The sequence below is a fragment of the Dama dama genome, chromosome 11 (genome assembly GCF_033118175.1).
Source record: "Dama dama isolate Ldn47 chromosome 11, ASM3311817v1, whole genome shotgun sequence".
Classification (NCBI taxonomy): Eukaryota; Metazoa; Chordata; class Mammalia; order Artiodactyla; family Cervidae; genus Dama; species Dama dama.
This window is the reverse complement of record NC_083691.1, coordinates 4,463,247-4,479,116: the sequence shown is the minus strand read 5'-3', so window position 1 is coordinate 4,479,116 and position 15,870 is coordinate 4,463,247. Positions and strand designations below refer to the sequence as shown.

The 15,870-nt window shown below is 48.1% G+C and overlaps 2 protein-coding genes across 6 annotated transcripts in view; one reads left to right on the top strand and one right to left on the bottom strand.

Moving 5' to 3' along the window:
* The window catches only part of TTF1 (transcription termination factor 1), a 28,522-nt gene extending 24,482 nt beyond the window's left edge, over positions 1-4,040 (bottom strand). Inside the window, exon 1 of one of the 5 annotated variants that reach the window (XR_009694623.1) lies at positions 3,109-3,792. The gene's annotated coding sequence lies outside the window, so the exon portion shown is untranslated. Of the gene's footprint in view, positions 1-3,108; positions 3,793-3,981 lie in introns of those variants that run through there. The other 4 variants (XM_061154338.1, XM_061154340.1, XM_061154339.1 and 1 more) reach the window with 4 other exon arrangements.
* Positions 4,041-7,332: 3,292 nt separating this feature from the next.
* Positions 7,333-15,870, top strand: part of CFAP77 (cilia and flagella associated protein 77) — a 148,662-nt gene continuing 140,124 nt past the window's right edge. The window contains exon 1 of the mRNA XM_061156166.1: positions 7,333-7,565. Coding sequence (XP_061012149.1) covers positions 7,371-7,565 — 195 coding nt within the window. The 5' untranslated portion in view covers positions 7,333-7,370. The remainder of the gene's footprint in view (positions 7,566-15,870) is intronic.

Below are 15,870 nucleotides of genomic sequence, written 5' to 3'. Positions count from 1 at the left end.
TTTTGTCTACGCTTATTTGAATGCCTTAAATAGTTCACTTTATAAAGCAAGGGGCAGAACAAGGGCACAGGCTGCTTTCACTTGTGTTAAAAACAAGCAAATGAAGGATATAAATGTACTAAGTATCTACAAAAGAGAGAGACAGAAAACAAAGTTTTCCTGATCCCTTGGGCTTTGTCTATTCCCCAGACAATATATTTTCACAGCAAACTATTTCTCTTTTATAGCATTAAGCCCAGCTGTGGTTCACAGCGAGGACAGCAGGCAACCACTGACCTCAAACTAAAAGATTATCTCTTTGAGAAAGAGGCTGAATGGGCTTTATCAGTGGTTCAACAAAGAGTCCAAGTTCTGCAGTTAGTTGGAATGAAGTTTAATAAGGCTCCCAAGTCAGTTCTTATACAGAGCATGTGCATTCTGGAGGTTAAGTACAGGAACAGAAATGTACTTCACAAAAGACATGGCTAAAATATAATTTTACAAACATGTCTTATAACTCTCCTTGCTCTGTACTGCTTCTGGGTTTCAATTTTTAAGATTTTACTTCTCTGTATGCAGGAAGTATGTTTATATGGTTCAAACATCAAAATAATCTATGCGTATCCCTCCTCCTTTCTCATACAGAAGGTGAGTGCGTGCTAAGTCACTTTGGTCGTGTCTGGCTCTTTGTGACCCTCTGGAGCCCACCAGGCTCCTCCGCCCAATGGATTCTTCAGGCAAGAACACTGGATTGGGCTGCCGCTCCCACCTCCAGGGGATCTTTCCCACCCAGGAATTGAACCTAGTCTCTTCTGTCTCCTGGGTTGGCAGGCGGGGTTTTTTTATCACTGGCACCACCTGGGAAGCCCCTCACACAGTGTCTGTATTTTATGATCTGCATTTTGCTATTGTCACTTAACAGACTGTGGAGACTTCTCTGTATCAATGGTCTTTCCATGCGGAATGCCAAGCACATTTTCTACAGAAGGTACCTACTTCTTCCTAGGTAGTAAAGAAGCTGTAGGAATTGTGGGGCTTCCCTGGTGGTCCAGTGGTTAAGAGTCCCCCCATGCAGTGGACCTGAATTCAATCCCGGGTCCAGGAAGACCCCACACACTGCGGAGCAACTGGGCCTGCGCTCTAGAGCCGGTGCTCTGCTCTGCGACGAGAAAAGCCCCCCAGGGAGCAGCCTGTGCAGCGCACCCCGCAGCAGCCCCTGCTCGCCACAACTAGAGCAAGCCCCTGCAGTAGCCAGATATAAATACATTTTAAAAAAAGAATTGTGCAGCTGGAAGGTCAGGGAATGACAAACACGTGGTTTTTGTGGCTTTTAGACTGATGAGACTAAAAGCCAAATCCCCAGCCTCACGATCGCACCTTCAATGGAGGCACCAGGAGCTTTGGTGGCGGCCTCTCTTCCTGGCGTCACTCGAAGATACATGGACACCCATCTCTGACTGTCTGAGACCTCAGCTGTAAGCAGTGTAACGGCTGCAACGCGATGGCCTGTTCAGAGAGGGCCCAGCGGGCTTTGGCTGTCTCCTCCACTACCAGCCCCAGCATCTAGCATAGTGCCTGGCTCACAGGAGGAATTCAACAAATACATTTTGAGAATGAATTAATGCCTTCTCTTTGGCTGCCCTGGAACTGTTAAGAACAGTTGGAGGAAAAAACTCACAACTGGGCAGATGGGCACTGCTTTAAGCCCTTGGCTGCTGACTACAGCTGGGACCCGAGCAGTGACCAGCAACTGATTTCTGTCCCTCTAGACCTGCGCTGTCCAACACGGCAGCCACAAGCCACATGAGGCTGCTGAGTGCTTAAACGTGGTCAGGCCAAACTGCGTCTAAGTGTAAATACACACTGCATTTCAAAGACTTGGAACAGAGATGGAGAAATAGCTCACCCGTAACTGCTGTTAATTACTTTCACGATAAATGATGGTTTGGATATTGCTCAGTATGTGCATTCTTAATTCTCTTTCCTTTTTCTATTCTTTAACATGGCTACTAGCAAATTTTAAATGACACACGTGGCTTGTGTTCTTATGTTTTCTGAGAATAGCAGTGCTCCAGAAGGCTCACTTGCCTCCTCTTCTTGTAATGGTTATTTCAAATCTTCCCAGGTGGCGCTAGTGGTAAAGAACCCACCTACCAATGCAGGAGATAGAAGAGATACCAGTTCAATCCCTGGGTTGGGAAGATCCCCTGGAGGAGGGCATGGCAACCCACTCCAGTATTCTTGCCTGGAGAATCCCATGGATAGAGGAGCCTGGCGGGCTACAGTCCATGGGGTCGCAAAGAGTCAGACACAACTGAAATGATTTAGCACACACGAACTCTCAACAAGCTACAAAATTTCATCCTTCACCCTGACCTGAAGTAGATTAACTTGCCTCTGACCTCACACCCTTACACACATTAGCTAAGAAATATGTCCCCCCGCAAATCTAACATGTTTGCCTGCATTTGCCCTGTTCTTCTCCCCTCTTGCTGCTGCAAAGGAAGTGTTTCTTCTCTTGTCAGAGGCCATTTCTTCCCTGTGTGCTGGATCCCAACCTCCTCCTTCTCAGAGAGATGGTGATCCATCAGCTAACCAGTCTCTCCCCTTCTCCCTCCTGCACTGGATCCCTTCTAGCAATGTCCAACAATCTTCAGACTATTTTCTAACTTAAAAACAAAACAAAACAAAAAACAAGGATGCCACCATCCTCCAATCCCAAAGTCCCACCTAGCTATTCTCTTTCCTCCCCTTCACAACAAAATTTCTTTTCTTTTTTTTTGCCACACCACACAACTTGCAGGATTTTACTTCCCTGAAAGCGAAAGTCACTCAGTCCTGCCTGACACTTGTGACCCCATGGACTATACAGCCCATGGAATTCTCCAGGCCAGAATACTGGAGTGGGTAGCCTTTTCCTTCTCCAGGGGATCTTCCCAACCCAGGGATTGAACCCAGGTCTCCCGCATTGCAGGTGGACTCTTTACCAGCTGAGCCACCCTGACCAGGGATCAAACCTGTGTCCCCTGTGCAAGCATGGTATCCTAATCACTGGGCCACCAGGGAATTCCCTCAAACTCTCTTAATAACAATGAACAGAGCAGATAATTCTTTTAAATATTTGTTTACCTTCCATCCACTTCTTTCTTTCTTTTTGGTAAATACCTTGTATGTTGCTCCTGCTGGTTTCTTGAGCTCAGCACCTTTTATATACAGGGTCACTTCCCACTTAAAAACTTTTTTTTATGGCCTCTCCATTATTCTTAAGACAGAATCCCAAATCCTTACAAATCTACCATTCCTTTTAGGATCTAGTCTGGTCCAAGAACACCTCTTCACCTCTCATTTTTCTCTGGGTTTCAGACATCCTGTCTTCTTTACGTCCCCAGAATACATCATGATACCTTTATCAGGGGATTTACAAAAGCATCTCATTCTCCCAGGAATGCTTTTCCCTCTGCGTTACCTTTCTGCGCTATAACTAGTCTTAAGTTTGAAAATCACTTCCTCTAATTCCTCCTGGGTCCCGCCTCCTCCTTACAGGGTTTCTCAACAATCCAGCTGTTTCCCCGATGGCACTTAGCTCCGGAGGGACATAACCGGCCACCTAAGGGCTGCGGTCTCCTCGTCCAGTTTGTTTCCCAAACGGTTCCCTGGATATGCATTTATCCCTATTTATATTCGGAATAGACCAATTCCTGCCCTGCGGGGACGTGCCCAAGCCTGGTCCCGGATTCCCTCCCCACTCTGGGGTTCCATGAAGACCCCGCTCGGCCCCGGGATGGGCATTCCGGGGCTGACAGGAAAAAAAAAAAAACCAAACACGAAAGTTCCCGCGTGGAAGGGCCTGGAGCGGCTGCGAGAAAACAGGCACCACGTCCATCCCTGGGGACCTGGGTCCAACGCAGGCCTCTGGGGAGATGAAGACAAGCGGCCATAAACAGCTTGGTTCAGACACGATCACTGGGGGAAAAAACCGGAACAGGTGAAAAGCACTCTCACCTACGGGCCAAACGCGTCGTCCCCTTGCTTTCCAATCCGGAAGTGCCGGTGTCCTGGAAGCGGATATCGTCTTGCGTCACTTCCGGCCCGCCCTCCGGCAACGCGTTGCCACGACAGCATGCATGCCTGCTCCAGGCTGTGATTCTTAGGCCGTTTTCTGCGGGTTTTGTTTACTGCGGCGATCTTTGGGAGTTGGGTGGCTCAGGGGAGGGTCTTCCCAGGGGGCGCTCGTGGTAAAGAACCTGCCCACCAATGCAGGAGATGTGAGAGATGCTAGAGACAAGGGTTCGATCCCTGGGTGGGGAAGGTCCCCTGGAGGAAGGCATGAATTGCCTTGGACCAAGGAGCCTGGCGGGATACGGTCCATAGGGTCTCACAGAGTCGGACACAACTGAAGCGACTTAGCACGCACGCACAGGGCAGGGGAGAAAGTGGGACAGAGCTCTTCCACCGACCTGCTGGTTCATGCCTATATTGCTATGTATTAAAAAGTTTTTTTACTGAGGTCCATCTACAGTCCTGGAGTGTCGAGAGGGTGAAGATTACCTGAGGAAGACAGAGAACAAACAGATCAACCAAAATAATTTCAGATTACCCTCCAAGGAAAATAGAACAGGGTAATGTGATGGAGAACGACTGGGGTCAGTGAGTGCTAGCTCAGAAGACTCTTTGATGAGTAACAGTTGAGTTTGAAATGAAAAAGATGAACAAAAATCGAGATGGTAGAGTGTTCAGGCTGGGAACAAATCTGGAGGCCCTGAACTTGGTTGCTGGAGCACCGTGAAAGATGGGAGAGAGTGGTGGGAGGTGACTTCAGGGGTTGGCAGGGGTGAACTGGTGCAGGGTCTGATGCATGTTGAACTTCCATGAAAGTTAGAGCTAGAAGAAGGCTCAAATATCTATTCCGATTCTTTCATATCCACTGTGTCCTGAAGAAACATAGTTTATGATTAAAAGTAAAGTTTTAAGCAGGTCATCAAGTCAAAGACAGAATGCATGCCACGCAAACTTTTTAGCCTATTGCATAGTGAACATAATCACACTAGTGACGAGACTTCTCATTGAATCCTATAACAACCCCCTGTTGTAGGAATCTTTATTAGGTGATATCAGCCTTATCTTGGGGCTGAGAAAGCTAGAGCTTCCTGTAACTTGTCCCAGGGGACTTATGTTGCCCCCCCCCCCTCAGTTAGGATTAAAACCTGTGATCTTTCCACTACTCCAGGAGCCTGCCCCTTGCTGTCCCATTTGACCTTCTCTGTGTGAGCTGCCAAGCAGCTTTGATTATAAAATGAACAAGGGGGAATTCCTTCGTGGTCCAGTCACTAAAACACTGCAATTCCAACGCAGGGGGCTCTGGTTCCATCCTTGGTCAGGGAACTAGATCTCACATGCCGCAACTGAGAGTTCCCATGCCAGCTGCTGAAGATTCCATGTCTGTAACTAAAGGTTCCAGTGCCACGACTAAGACCTGGGCACAGCCAAATAAATATTTTTTTTAAGTGCATAATGTACATATATGTGGAAACCTGAAAGCAAAGTAGACTAGAGAGACCGTAAGCCTGCATCATACACACGTCACCACTCAAAGGCTGCTCCAGGCCTTGGCTGAGCAGTTGGAATTCTGGCTTGCTCTGGAAATGTAGTGCTGATGTTGTCCCCTGTTGGTGTGGAAGGCCTTGAGTGCAGGTTTGTTGTCTGTGCGACTAACTCTGTGGTGAACCCCTTACCCAGTTCAGTTCAGTTCAGCCGCTCAGTCGTGTCCGACTCTGTAACCCCATGGACTGCAGCACGCCAGGATTCCCTGCCCATAACCAACTCCCAGAGTCCACCCAAACCCATGTCCATCGAGTCGGTGATGCCATCCAACCATCTCATCCTCTGTCGTCCCCTTCTCCTCCTGCCCTCAATCTTTCCCAGCATCAGGGTCTTTTCAAATGAGTCAACTCTTCGCATCAGGTGGCCAAAGTACTGGAGTTTCAGCTTCAACATCAGTCCTTCCAATGAACACCCAGGACTGATCTCCTTTAGGATGGACTGGTTGGATCTCCTTGCAGTCCAAGGGACTCTCAAGAGTCTTCTCCAACACCACAGTTCAAAAGCATCAATTCTTCGGTGCTCAGCTTTCTTTATAGTCCAACTCTCACATCCATACGTGACCACTGGAAAAACCATAGTCTTGACTAGACAGACCTTTGTTGGCAAAGTAATGTCTCTGCTTTTTAATATGCTGTCTAGGTTGGTCATAACTTTCCTTCCAAGGAGTAAGCGTCTTTTAATTTCATGACTGCAATCACCATCTGCGGTGATTTTGGAGCCCAGAAAAATAAAGTCAGCCACTGTTTCCACTGTTTTGCCATCTATTTGCCATGAAATGATGGGACTGAATGCCATAATCTTAGTTTTCTGAATGTTGAGCTTTAAGCCAACTTTTTCACTCTCCTCTTTCACTTTCATCAAGAGGCTCTTTAGTTCTTCTTCCCTTTCTGTCATAAGGGTGGTGTCATTTGCATATCTGAGGTTATTGATATTTCTCCTGGCAACCTTGATTCCAGCTGTGCTTCTTCCAGCCCAGCGTTTCTCATGATGTGCTCTTGATGTAAGTTAAATAAGCTTCTCTGTATTCTGTTGCACAAAGTTGGGTGCCATTGATTTCATTCCACTCTAGACTTTCTCACTACCCATTTCACAGAAGAAAACACTGAGGACTCAAGAAGATGACATCAGTCTTAGACTTCAAATTTCTGTTTCATCCTGAAACGCATAGCAGTCTGCCCTGGGTGTGTGTGTGTGGCGGGGGGAACGGGGCGAGGGGTAGGATGGAGACGGGGGACGGGCGCTGGGAAAAATGGGAAGGGGTGGAGAGTGGAGGGGAGTGTTTTAACTTGGAAATCAAGTGTAAATGGTCCTCTAGGAATCTGTCGCTTTTAACATAGCCCAGTGGTGATTCCTGAGTTTTCCTCGAGTAAAAAACCCCGAAACAGGTCCAATTAGGTGGCCGCCAGTAAGTTTCCTGTAAGTCAATCGACCTGCTTGGTTCCAGCGCCGTTGGCGTCCCGTCTCCACGGAGACGGGAGGTTCCATTTTTCCTTAAAGGGTGGTCATGATTTTCTCCCCTTTTCAAATCCACAGCAAGGCGCCCAGAGGACGCTCTCGTAAACCTACAGAGGGGTATATGTGGCTCTTAGCGCTCCTCGCAAGGAGGCGGGGGAACGCGAGGTGGGCACGCCTCCCTCCGGATGGAGCCCGGCGTCCGAGCCCACCCTGGCGTCCAGGTGGTGCGTCCCGGGACTGGGGGCTCACCCGCTCCGAGCTCCGCGCCTGCCCGCCGCCAAGCAGGGAAGCGCGCTGAATCCAGCCGGCGGGCCGACTCCCGGCGACCCCCCAGGATGCCAGAGGCCGGGAACTCCTGCCAGGACCTCACGCGATGGAAGAAGAAGAAGCCGCCGGTCCGCCGCACGGTCAGCCAGATCTGCCCACCCCCGCGGCGGCCCCTGACCGTGGCCGACATCCGGCCGGGCATGGAGAACGAGAGGCTGGGGGTCGTGCGGGATTCCATGTTTCAGAATCCGCTCATCGTCAAGGTGAGCCCCGCCCCACACCCACCGGCCCCTTTGCGCTCGTCCCCTCAATGGGCATCCGCGGGGCCGCGGGTTTCCACCTGTTCTGCCCCGGTCCCGCCGCCCCCGCCCGAGCGCGGCGTCGGAAGCTCCAGCTCTAGTCCAGACAGACCTGGACCCCCCACTTCCCCCGGCCCCGGTGCGGTCACTGGCAGGCCGCGTAGTCTCGCTGAGCCTTAGTTTCCTCATCCTCAAAGTGGGTCGAGAATGGAACTCTTTCAAGGGGTTGATCGGGCAGATCTCACAAGGTAATCCCTGCGGGACCCCCGACACGCGGTAAGCCCTCCAGGTTGGCGGCTGCTGTTTGCACATGTATTCGCCCGGAATAAACTCAAGGGGTGACAGAGTGGTTGTCCTTACCACCTGCCAGTCCTCCCAGAGTGCAGGCCGCCTCCCTCAATTCCCCTGCACGCCTGGGCTGCTGTTATGTACGAGGGTTCTGTATCTATCCTGAAAGTTTTATTTTCGTGTTAATTTTTACCCAGTCATGCCCTTATGCAAAATTATGACCCGAAGCGTCGTCCCCCACACCCACCGCCAAAAAGCGCAGATCTCTCTGGCGTAGGGGGCCCACAGGCACCGGCGAGAGAGGGAGGCGCAGTTTCCAAAGAGTTCGCCTCCCCTTTGATCGCAAGCCCGCTCGCGTCAATCACGTTTCCGGGCTAGTGATCTCCCAACGCCGTGGCATTCACTCGTCTTCCCGGGGTGAGGGCGCGAGGAAAGTCAGGTTGAAGTTTGGCGCTAGGAAAGCAGGTCGTGCAATTTTACTTTGCGCCACTGGAGGGCAGTGTGCCTTTAAAAATGCGCGCAGCTCCCCAGACGCCGGAGGTGGAAGGCGCAGGTGATAACCGTGGATTCAGTAGCAATTATTTATCTGAAAGCCAGGAGCTGCTCAGAGCCCAGAGGTTTTGGTTGTTGTTTGTTTGTTTGTTTTTGGTACAGGAAACCTAGGCTATCTTAACATCATAGTAAAATGAGCTGAATTAATTGGCTCCTTTGAAAACATTGACTTTCTCGTCTTGTCTTCAAACTATTTATATGTTCCTGGGCTAGCAGCTGGGAGAAACTGGCTTGTTTCATTGGGCACTCTTCCATTTAATATGCTCCCCTTCTTTGGCCACCCAAAGTGGAGCAAAGTTCTTCACCTGTTTCTAGGTGAGAATCGCCATTCTCAGAGGACAGGTGCCTCAGACAGATGGGATCAAGATCAGACATTCTGGGATCAAGAGGAGATCAATGTCCCTGCCTCTGATCATTGCTTTTACTCAAGCAGTTACTGATGGGCCAACACCTTCCCACTTCAGTACAAAATGGACAGATAATATAATGGAGTTATCCTCCATGGCAAATTAGTAGTGTGTGATGCCCAGCCCAAGCTACCATATATACACAGAGACACATATATAATATAGGTATATGCATACATATACAGGTGCCACTGGGGTAAAAGCACCCACCTGCCAATGCAGTTAGTTGTAAGAGACGTAGGTTCAATCCCTGGATTGGGAAGATCCCCTCGAGGAGGGCAGTTGACCTCAGTATTCCTGCCTGCAGTATCTCATGGACAGAGGAGACTAGCAGGTTACAGTCCATAGGGTCACAAAAAGTTGGACACAACTGAAATGACTTAGCATGCACACACACACACATGACACATGTATGTTTTGCATATATGTGTGCACACATGTATGTGTGTACAATATACATGTGTATAACATGTATAATGATATAATGACCTTTCCAGGCTCACTGACAAAGAATCCGCCTGCCAAGCAGGAGACAAAGGTTCCCTCCCTAGGTGGGGAAGATCCCCTGGAGAAGGAAATGGCAGCCCACTCCAGTATTCTTGCCTAGGAAATCCCATGGACAGAGGAGCCTCGCAGGCTATACAGCCCATGGGATTGCAAAAAAGTCAGACACAACTTAGCAACTAAACAACAAACATGTATAATACACATCTGTAGGTAAAAATTCCTGGACCTTTTTCCTTTTGCTTGCACTGCAGATCAAGAAGGACAGCATTTGGCCTCTGGGTGGCGCTAGCTGCACAGCTTCCAGACATGCCGTCCTAGTTCCTGAACCTGAACTTTGGGCTGGAAAATGTACAGGAGTCACGGGCCTACGGACGGGGGTTCTGTCTTCAGGGCCTGAGACCCAGCGCCGGCAGGGTCAGGGCTCGAGCGGCAGGGGGCGTCCCGGGGACTGTGCCCGGCTTGTCTCACTGGGGCAGCTGGACTTCTTGCTTTCCTCCCTCCAGTTTTTAAGGGGCCCGAAGGTACTTTCAGTAGCAGTTAACATTATGTCCACATTTCAATACTGACCTCTGCTGCCAGATTTCCTACCAAAACCTGACCTAAGTCAAAGCTGCAGAAACACTGGGCGTGAGGCGTCACCCTGACGGTAGCTTCTCCAGGCCTCCGCTTCCCCGGGGCTCGCTGAGGCTGTGTGCGGGGCGTTTGTGCACGGGTCTGGCGGACTCAGGGGAGGAGAGACCTGCACTGGGTCCCAGCGCAGCTGTCCTCTTACCACTTCAAACAGCTTCCTCTATTTTAAAGACAATTTAAATTCTGGAAAAACTGGGGGAGGGAGGGTTTCAGCTCTCAAGGAAAGGAGGAGATGGAAAGTGTCCAAGATGGTGGTGGAGGCTTAAAAAAAAAAAAATCTTTTCAAAAATAATACATTGCTGAACTTTCTGTCGAGGCATGGCTTGTGGATTTCTTCACTGTGGCATGTCAGTTTCATGAGCCCAGATTTTCAGACCCTCCTTTCTGTGCGCTTTCTCATTGTGTGCAGCAGAGGTGGGAGTGCCCTCTGCCTGGGGTGTCTGCGGGAGGATGATTGGAACTGAGATATATTTGGGTTTTGTCTCGCTCTGAACCCGAAGGCTGTGTCTGTATTGGGAGAATGCAGCACCATAGCTATAGTCATTTACTCCCCCGAAATTGGGGGGGTTGCTGCTCAGATTGTTTTCTCCAGTGAATAGGATCAGGGCTTTTTTTCATTTAAAATGCAGACACACTGCCTTGAACAAACACAACAGTGCTGTTTCACACCCTTGGAATTTACCGGGACGTACACACATCAGTTATTCAAGAACGTGTCTGCAAGATGCCACCGTAACCAAGTGAAAAGTGAAAACCTCAGACATCCAAGCAGATATTTTATCAGCAAATGCTCAGCAACTGTTTGCCTCATTTAAAACCAAGCCAACCGGCTATTGAGTGGGGCTGGTTTGAATCAACCCCGTGTTTTCATGTGGCCCCCGGGAAGATGTAAATATTTTCCACTAGAAAGGGCCCCTATTCTATTGTATAAAGTGACGTGAGCCAGTTTTCCTTCAAATGTGATTCTCTGGGAAGAATAAAATTAAATAGAGAAGAAACCAGCTTCTCCCTGCGTGATTCTCATTCCGCCAGAATTCTGTGACTCAACATAGGATCCTGCTCCAATAGCCTTCAAGGCTCCTTCACAGAACCTGTCAGGGTTCACCCTTCCTGCCAGCCGAACTCAGCTGATATCCTGTCAATACAATTATGGGGAGAGACTGTTTGGTTTGCTTCGCTGACAGCCTTGAATCTTCTGTCGCCCTGGAGAGGCAGGCGAGGTACAGGAGTGGAATTTATTGAATTGAGCATCCTTAGAGAGTGCAAATGATCACGGCACCCGATTTTTTCATAATTTATCACCGACTTTGTTTTTCTGTGGGGGTTTATGTCACAAATAAGAAGTGCATGCGTTTGTAAGATAGAGTTGCAAAATCACATCATTTGGGGGCTGGAAGGCGGCTTACAGCCATCTAGTCCAATTCTTTTTTTTTTTTTTTTTGAGGATCTTAAGGCTCAGAGGAGGCAAGAGACTTGCCCAAGGTGCTACCCTGACCTGCTCACCAAAGTGGGGTGAGACTTACATCACCTGGCCTCCCGTCCCGTGCTCTTTTTGGCAACGATACACAATTAGCTGAGTGACGACCCGGATTGGTTATGTATCTGTACCGCAGGTAGTCAAAAGATGTTCACCAATGAGTCTGATTCCATTATTGTTTCATTCAACATGCCTTTTAGAGAGAACTCTACTAATTTCTTGGGATTTGTTCAGCGTCAAGAAATATTTACTGAATGTTTATGAAGTACTCAGCACCATGCTAAGCTCTCTTGAGGGCATAGAGGCAAATTCAGAACTCAGCTTTTGCCTGCAAAGAGTAATTATTCAGCTATAGAGATGGAATATATATACAGAATTATTGTTGTTGCTATTTAGTCGCTAAGTCATGTCCGACTCTTTTGCGACCCCATGCATTTCATATGTAGCTTGCCAGGCACCTCTGTCCACATATATATGTGTATTTCACATGTATGGCATATATATGTGTGTGTGTGTTGTATATATGTGTATGTGTATATATGTGTATACACCCTTCCTGCCGGTTGAACTCAGCTGATATCCTGTCAATACTATTATGGGGAGAGACTGTTTGGTTTGCTTCACTGACAGCCTTGAATCTTCTGTCGCTCTGGAGAGGCAGGCGAGGTCTGTTTGGTTTGCTTGTTAGATGTGTATATGTGTATATATGTAACACATATATATTTGTGTGTGCGTGTTACTATTGTGTGCGTGCACACACACATACACAGGTAATAATAAGACAGGCAATGTCATAGGTCACCCCTTGTAAGCTTCAAGTTTCTGCACTACTTGGAAGCGTTCAGATTTGGGAGGAGGAAACCCTGAGCAGGACATGAGAGGCTTTATAAAGGAAAAGTCCTGAAACTGGACCCTGAAGGGTGAAAAGGTAGATTCTGGTCCTGGGGGTGGGGGGGTGGAGATTAGGAGAAACCAAGCCTTCTAGGGCTGTTTGATTCCACCCTCCTCAGATCCTAAGTGTTCACAGATTTCCACCCCAACCCCAACTGAGTTCTGGTTCCTCAGCCTTGGCACCCCTGCTGGGATCGTAGTCATCGTCATCACAAGGATGCATTTACTTACAGCCAGTGTGTTCAAACTGGATGCTCGACAAAATTAGGCGATCACACTAAGAACGTAACATCGCTAATAAATATCGATGCTGGTGAACATCAGCATGTAGGAAGAGACAGAGGCAAAGAAGGTGGGCAGATCCACAGTTGGGGGAACATCCCAGTGTGGGTCACTGTCTTTTTTATGTTTGAGTAAAGCGTGACAATGTTACATCCTGCCTCTGCGTTGAAGACAATGTGCCTCTGATTTTTCAGATGCTTTTACATTCAATTTACAGAGTAACTGGGGAAAATACAACATGAGGAAGGGGACTGACATTCCACCACCATCCTAATGACAGTCTCAGCCGGCTGGTGGGAAGCTTTTATTTTTCCAGGGAAAGCTGTGGGCTTGTTCATCCCTGGAACTCTTTCTCTCTCAGTCCTTTTTTTTGTTTTCTCTTCCTCCTTTTTTTTCTTTTCTTTTCTTTTAAATCGAAACTTCTGGCTTCCTGGCACCCAGGCACATCCTTTGGTGAGCAGGGTGAGCGAGCAGAAGCTGTAGCAGTTACCAGTCCTATGGCTGTTTCAGAAAGCAGACTTGCCCCCTCTCAGGCTTTTTACATCACGGTAGGGGGTGCAGGTGGGGGGAGGCAGCTCTGCCTGAGAAAGGGCCTGCCTTCCTCTTTGTCCCTCTAAAGAAGGCGGCCTTTGGCTCTCAAACCTCAGGAATTTGGGTTCCCCGGTATGAACTCAGCCCCTTACTAAACTCTCAGATCGCTGGCAGTAAGGCTGTTCCTCTAGGAAGAATTCTGAGTCCTGTATGGACAAGTCAGCATTCGTTTCCAGCACCTTCCAGAACCTTCCAGGCTCAAGTGCTGCTCACTCGTAGAATTTAGGCCATTTTTTCCTGTATTTGAAAGACAGAGTTTTCTCGACTTAGGACTGGCCCTGTGGAAATTTCAAGCCCCTATTTCCTATTGCAGTGGTTCTCAAGTCGGTCATCTGTTTCTAGAAGCATAAGCTCTCACAAAGTGTCTCACTCAAACCACTTGTTAAGAAAATACACCTTAAAAAACCCCCGAAAATGCACCTTTAACTGTTTAAAAAGTACAATGGGAAGGCAACTCAAATGTGTTCTGTATGGAGACCCTAACTTGTTAGGGATGATTTGAGTTGGTTCGTTTTGTGTTTGTGCTGGCCCTGCAGTGAATGGGTCACAGACTGAGGGAGTTGGAAGCCAGCTCAGACCTCGCTGGACTGGGAGATTCCGTCCCTGGAGGCCAGTGTGCAGAGCATCGTCCTGCCCTGGGGACCCAGCTCTGTGAAACCCTAGACCCCTCTTCTGGGCCAGGACCCTCTGGCTGGGTGAGCAAAAACAAGCCAAGGCGCAGTCACAATCGCACTGCATTTTGGTGACTTTTAGCAGATATTGTGAGTGTTGCGTGCTTCTTGCCTGACTTGTATTAAATATTTGTAAAGAAAAAAAAAAGATGCGAGCATTTGTTGACTGTTGGTAACAATTCAACTTTAGATGAAATTGCCGCTTGACTCCTTTCAAGCGCCAGAATTTGTGTGAACAAGGACTGTGAAAACAATTCCAGGCTACAGCTTGTGTTTTCATATGATCACAAGAGATACAGCTGTAAGGTGGCTGCTCAGGCAGGTATAAAACTGCAACCACCACACTGGAGAGGAAGCGGGTGTGGATGGTGGGCTAGAGCCAGGCAGACCCCAGGGCGGGTTCTGTCTCAGCTGCTTTCTTGCTATGCTGTGTGTGAGGTTACTGACCTTTGAGCCTCAGTTTCCTCTCTGTAAAATGGGCTGTTATAGTTAGCATCAGCTGTGGGGGAGTCATGAGGATTCAGTGAGATGACTCATTAGAAAAGACCCTCATGCTGGGAAAGACTGAGGGCAGGAGGAGAAGGGGGTGATAGAGGATGAGATGGTAGGATGGCATGGTCGACTCAGTGGACATGAGTTTGGGCAAACTCCAGAAGATATTGAAAGATAGGGAAGCCTGGCATGCTGCAGTTCATGGGGTTGCAAAGACCTGGACATAATTTAGTGACTGAACAACAACAAATGAGATGACACGGCTGTGCCAGGCTCAGGAGGGCACTGAGTAAGGGGGCACTTTGGTTATTTTCCATCATCCTGCTTCCAACACTTAAGTTCCTCAAAACAACCTTATTCTCATTAATCGAGTAATTAATTAGTAAATCAGTAAATGTCCTCAGTCTGAACATATAAGTGTATCGTGAAACAGATCCACTCAGGGGCTTACTCTTTTCCCCCTTTGTGTTCTTTTTGGAAAATACCATTGCCCATCCCATCGGGTGTTTCCTAAAACCGTGTATCCTGGAACAGATGGGTGTGCCCTGGCTAAGGGTGAAGACAATCCTACTTCTAGCTCTCTTGAGGGTTCTTGGGCAAATGGCTTAATGTCTGAGCCTGTTTCCTCATTTGTAAAGTATGAGTGCCAATACTTACCTTGTTTACTTCTCAAGGATGTAAGGAAGACAGATTTGAATGAGACACTTATCTTATGGAAGAGATTATGGCACTCTAGAAGCAGACCTGTGGTTCTCAACCTCGGGGGGCAGTCTGGCTCCCCAAAGAACATCCAGCCATGTCAGAAGATGCTTTTGGTTATCAGAACTGGAAAGAGGGCTGCTAGTGGCTAGGAGCCAGGGGTGCCATCCAACAATGCACAGGATGCTGCCCCCACCACCCCAAGAAGTAAATCATCTTCCCAAGTACCAATTGTGCTGAGGCAGGGTTTCTCTAAAACCCCGAGCCAGAAAACATCAACATGTGGAGAATTCATTATTAGTTCATCTGTGGTCCAGGGTCTCTTGAAAATTTAATACAAAGAAGATAGAAATGAGATGCTTTAGTTTAATTGCTTCTGTCCCCCAACTTCATTCATTTTTATGGCCATTTAATTTCTTTTAATTTTTAAAAACTTTTATTTATTGGCCATGTTGCACATCTTGCAAGATCTTAGTTCCCGGGCAATGAGAACCACTGGACCTTTTATGGCCATTTAAAATCCCTTGCTTTCTTTGCTTTCTTTTTTTTTTTAATTAAAGATTTTTTTTTTTTGAAAATTTGGACCATTTTTAAAGTCTGTACTGAATTTATTACAATATGGTTTCTGTTTGATGCTTTGGTTTCTTGGCCATGAGGCATGTGGGATCTTAGCTCTCTGACCAAGGATTGAACCCACAAGCACTGCACTGGAAGGCGAAATTCCAATCACGGGACCACCAGGGAAGTCTCTCAAATCCCCCTCTTTGGCTCCATCTCCTTCC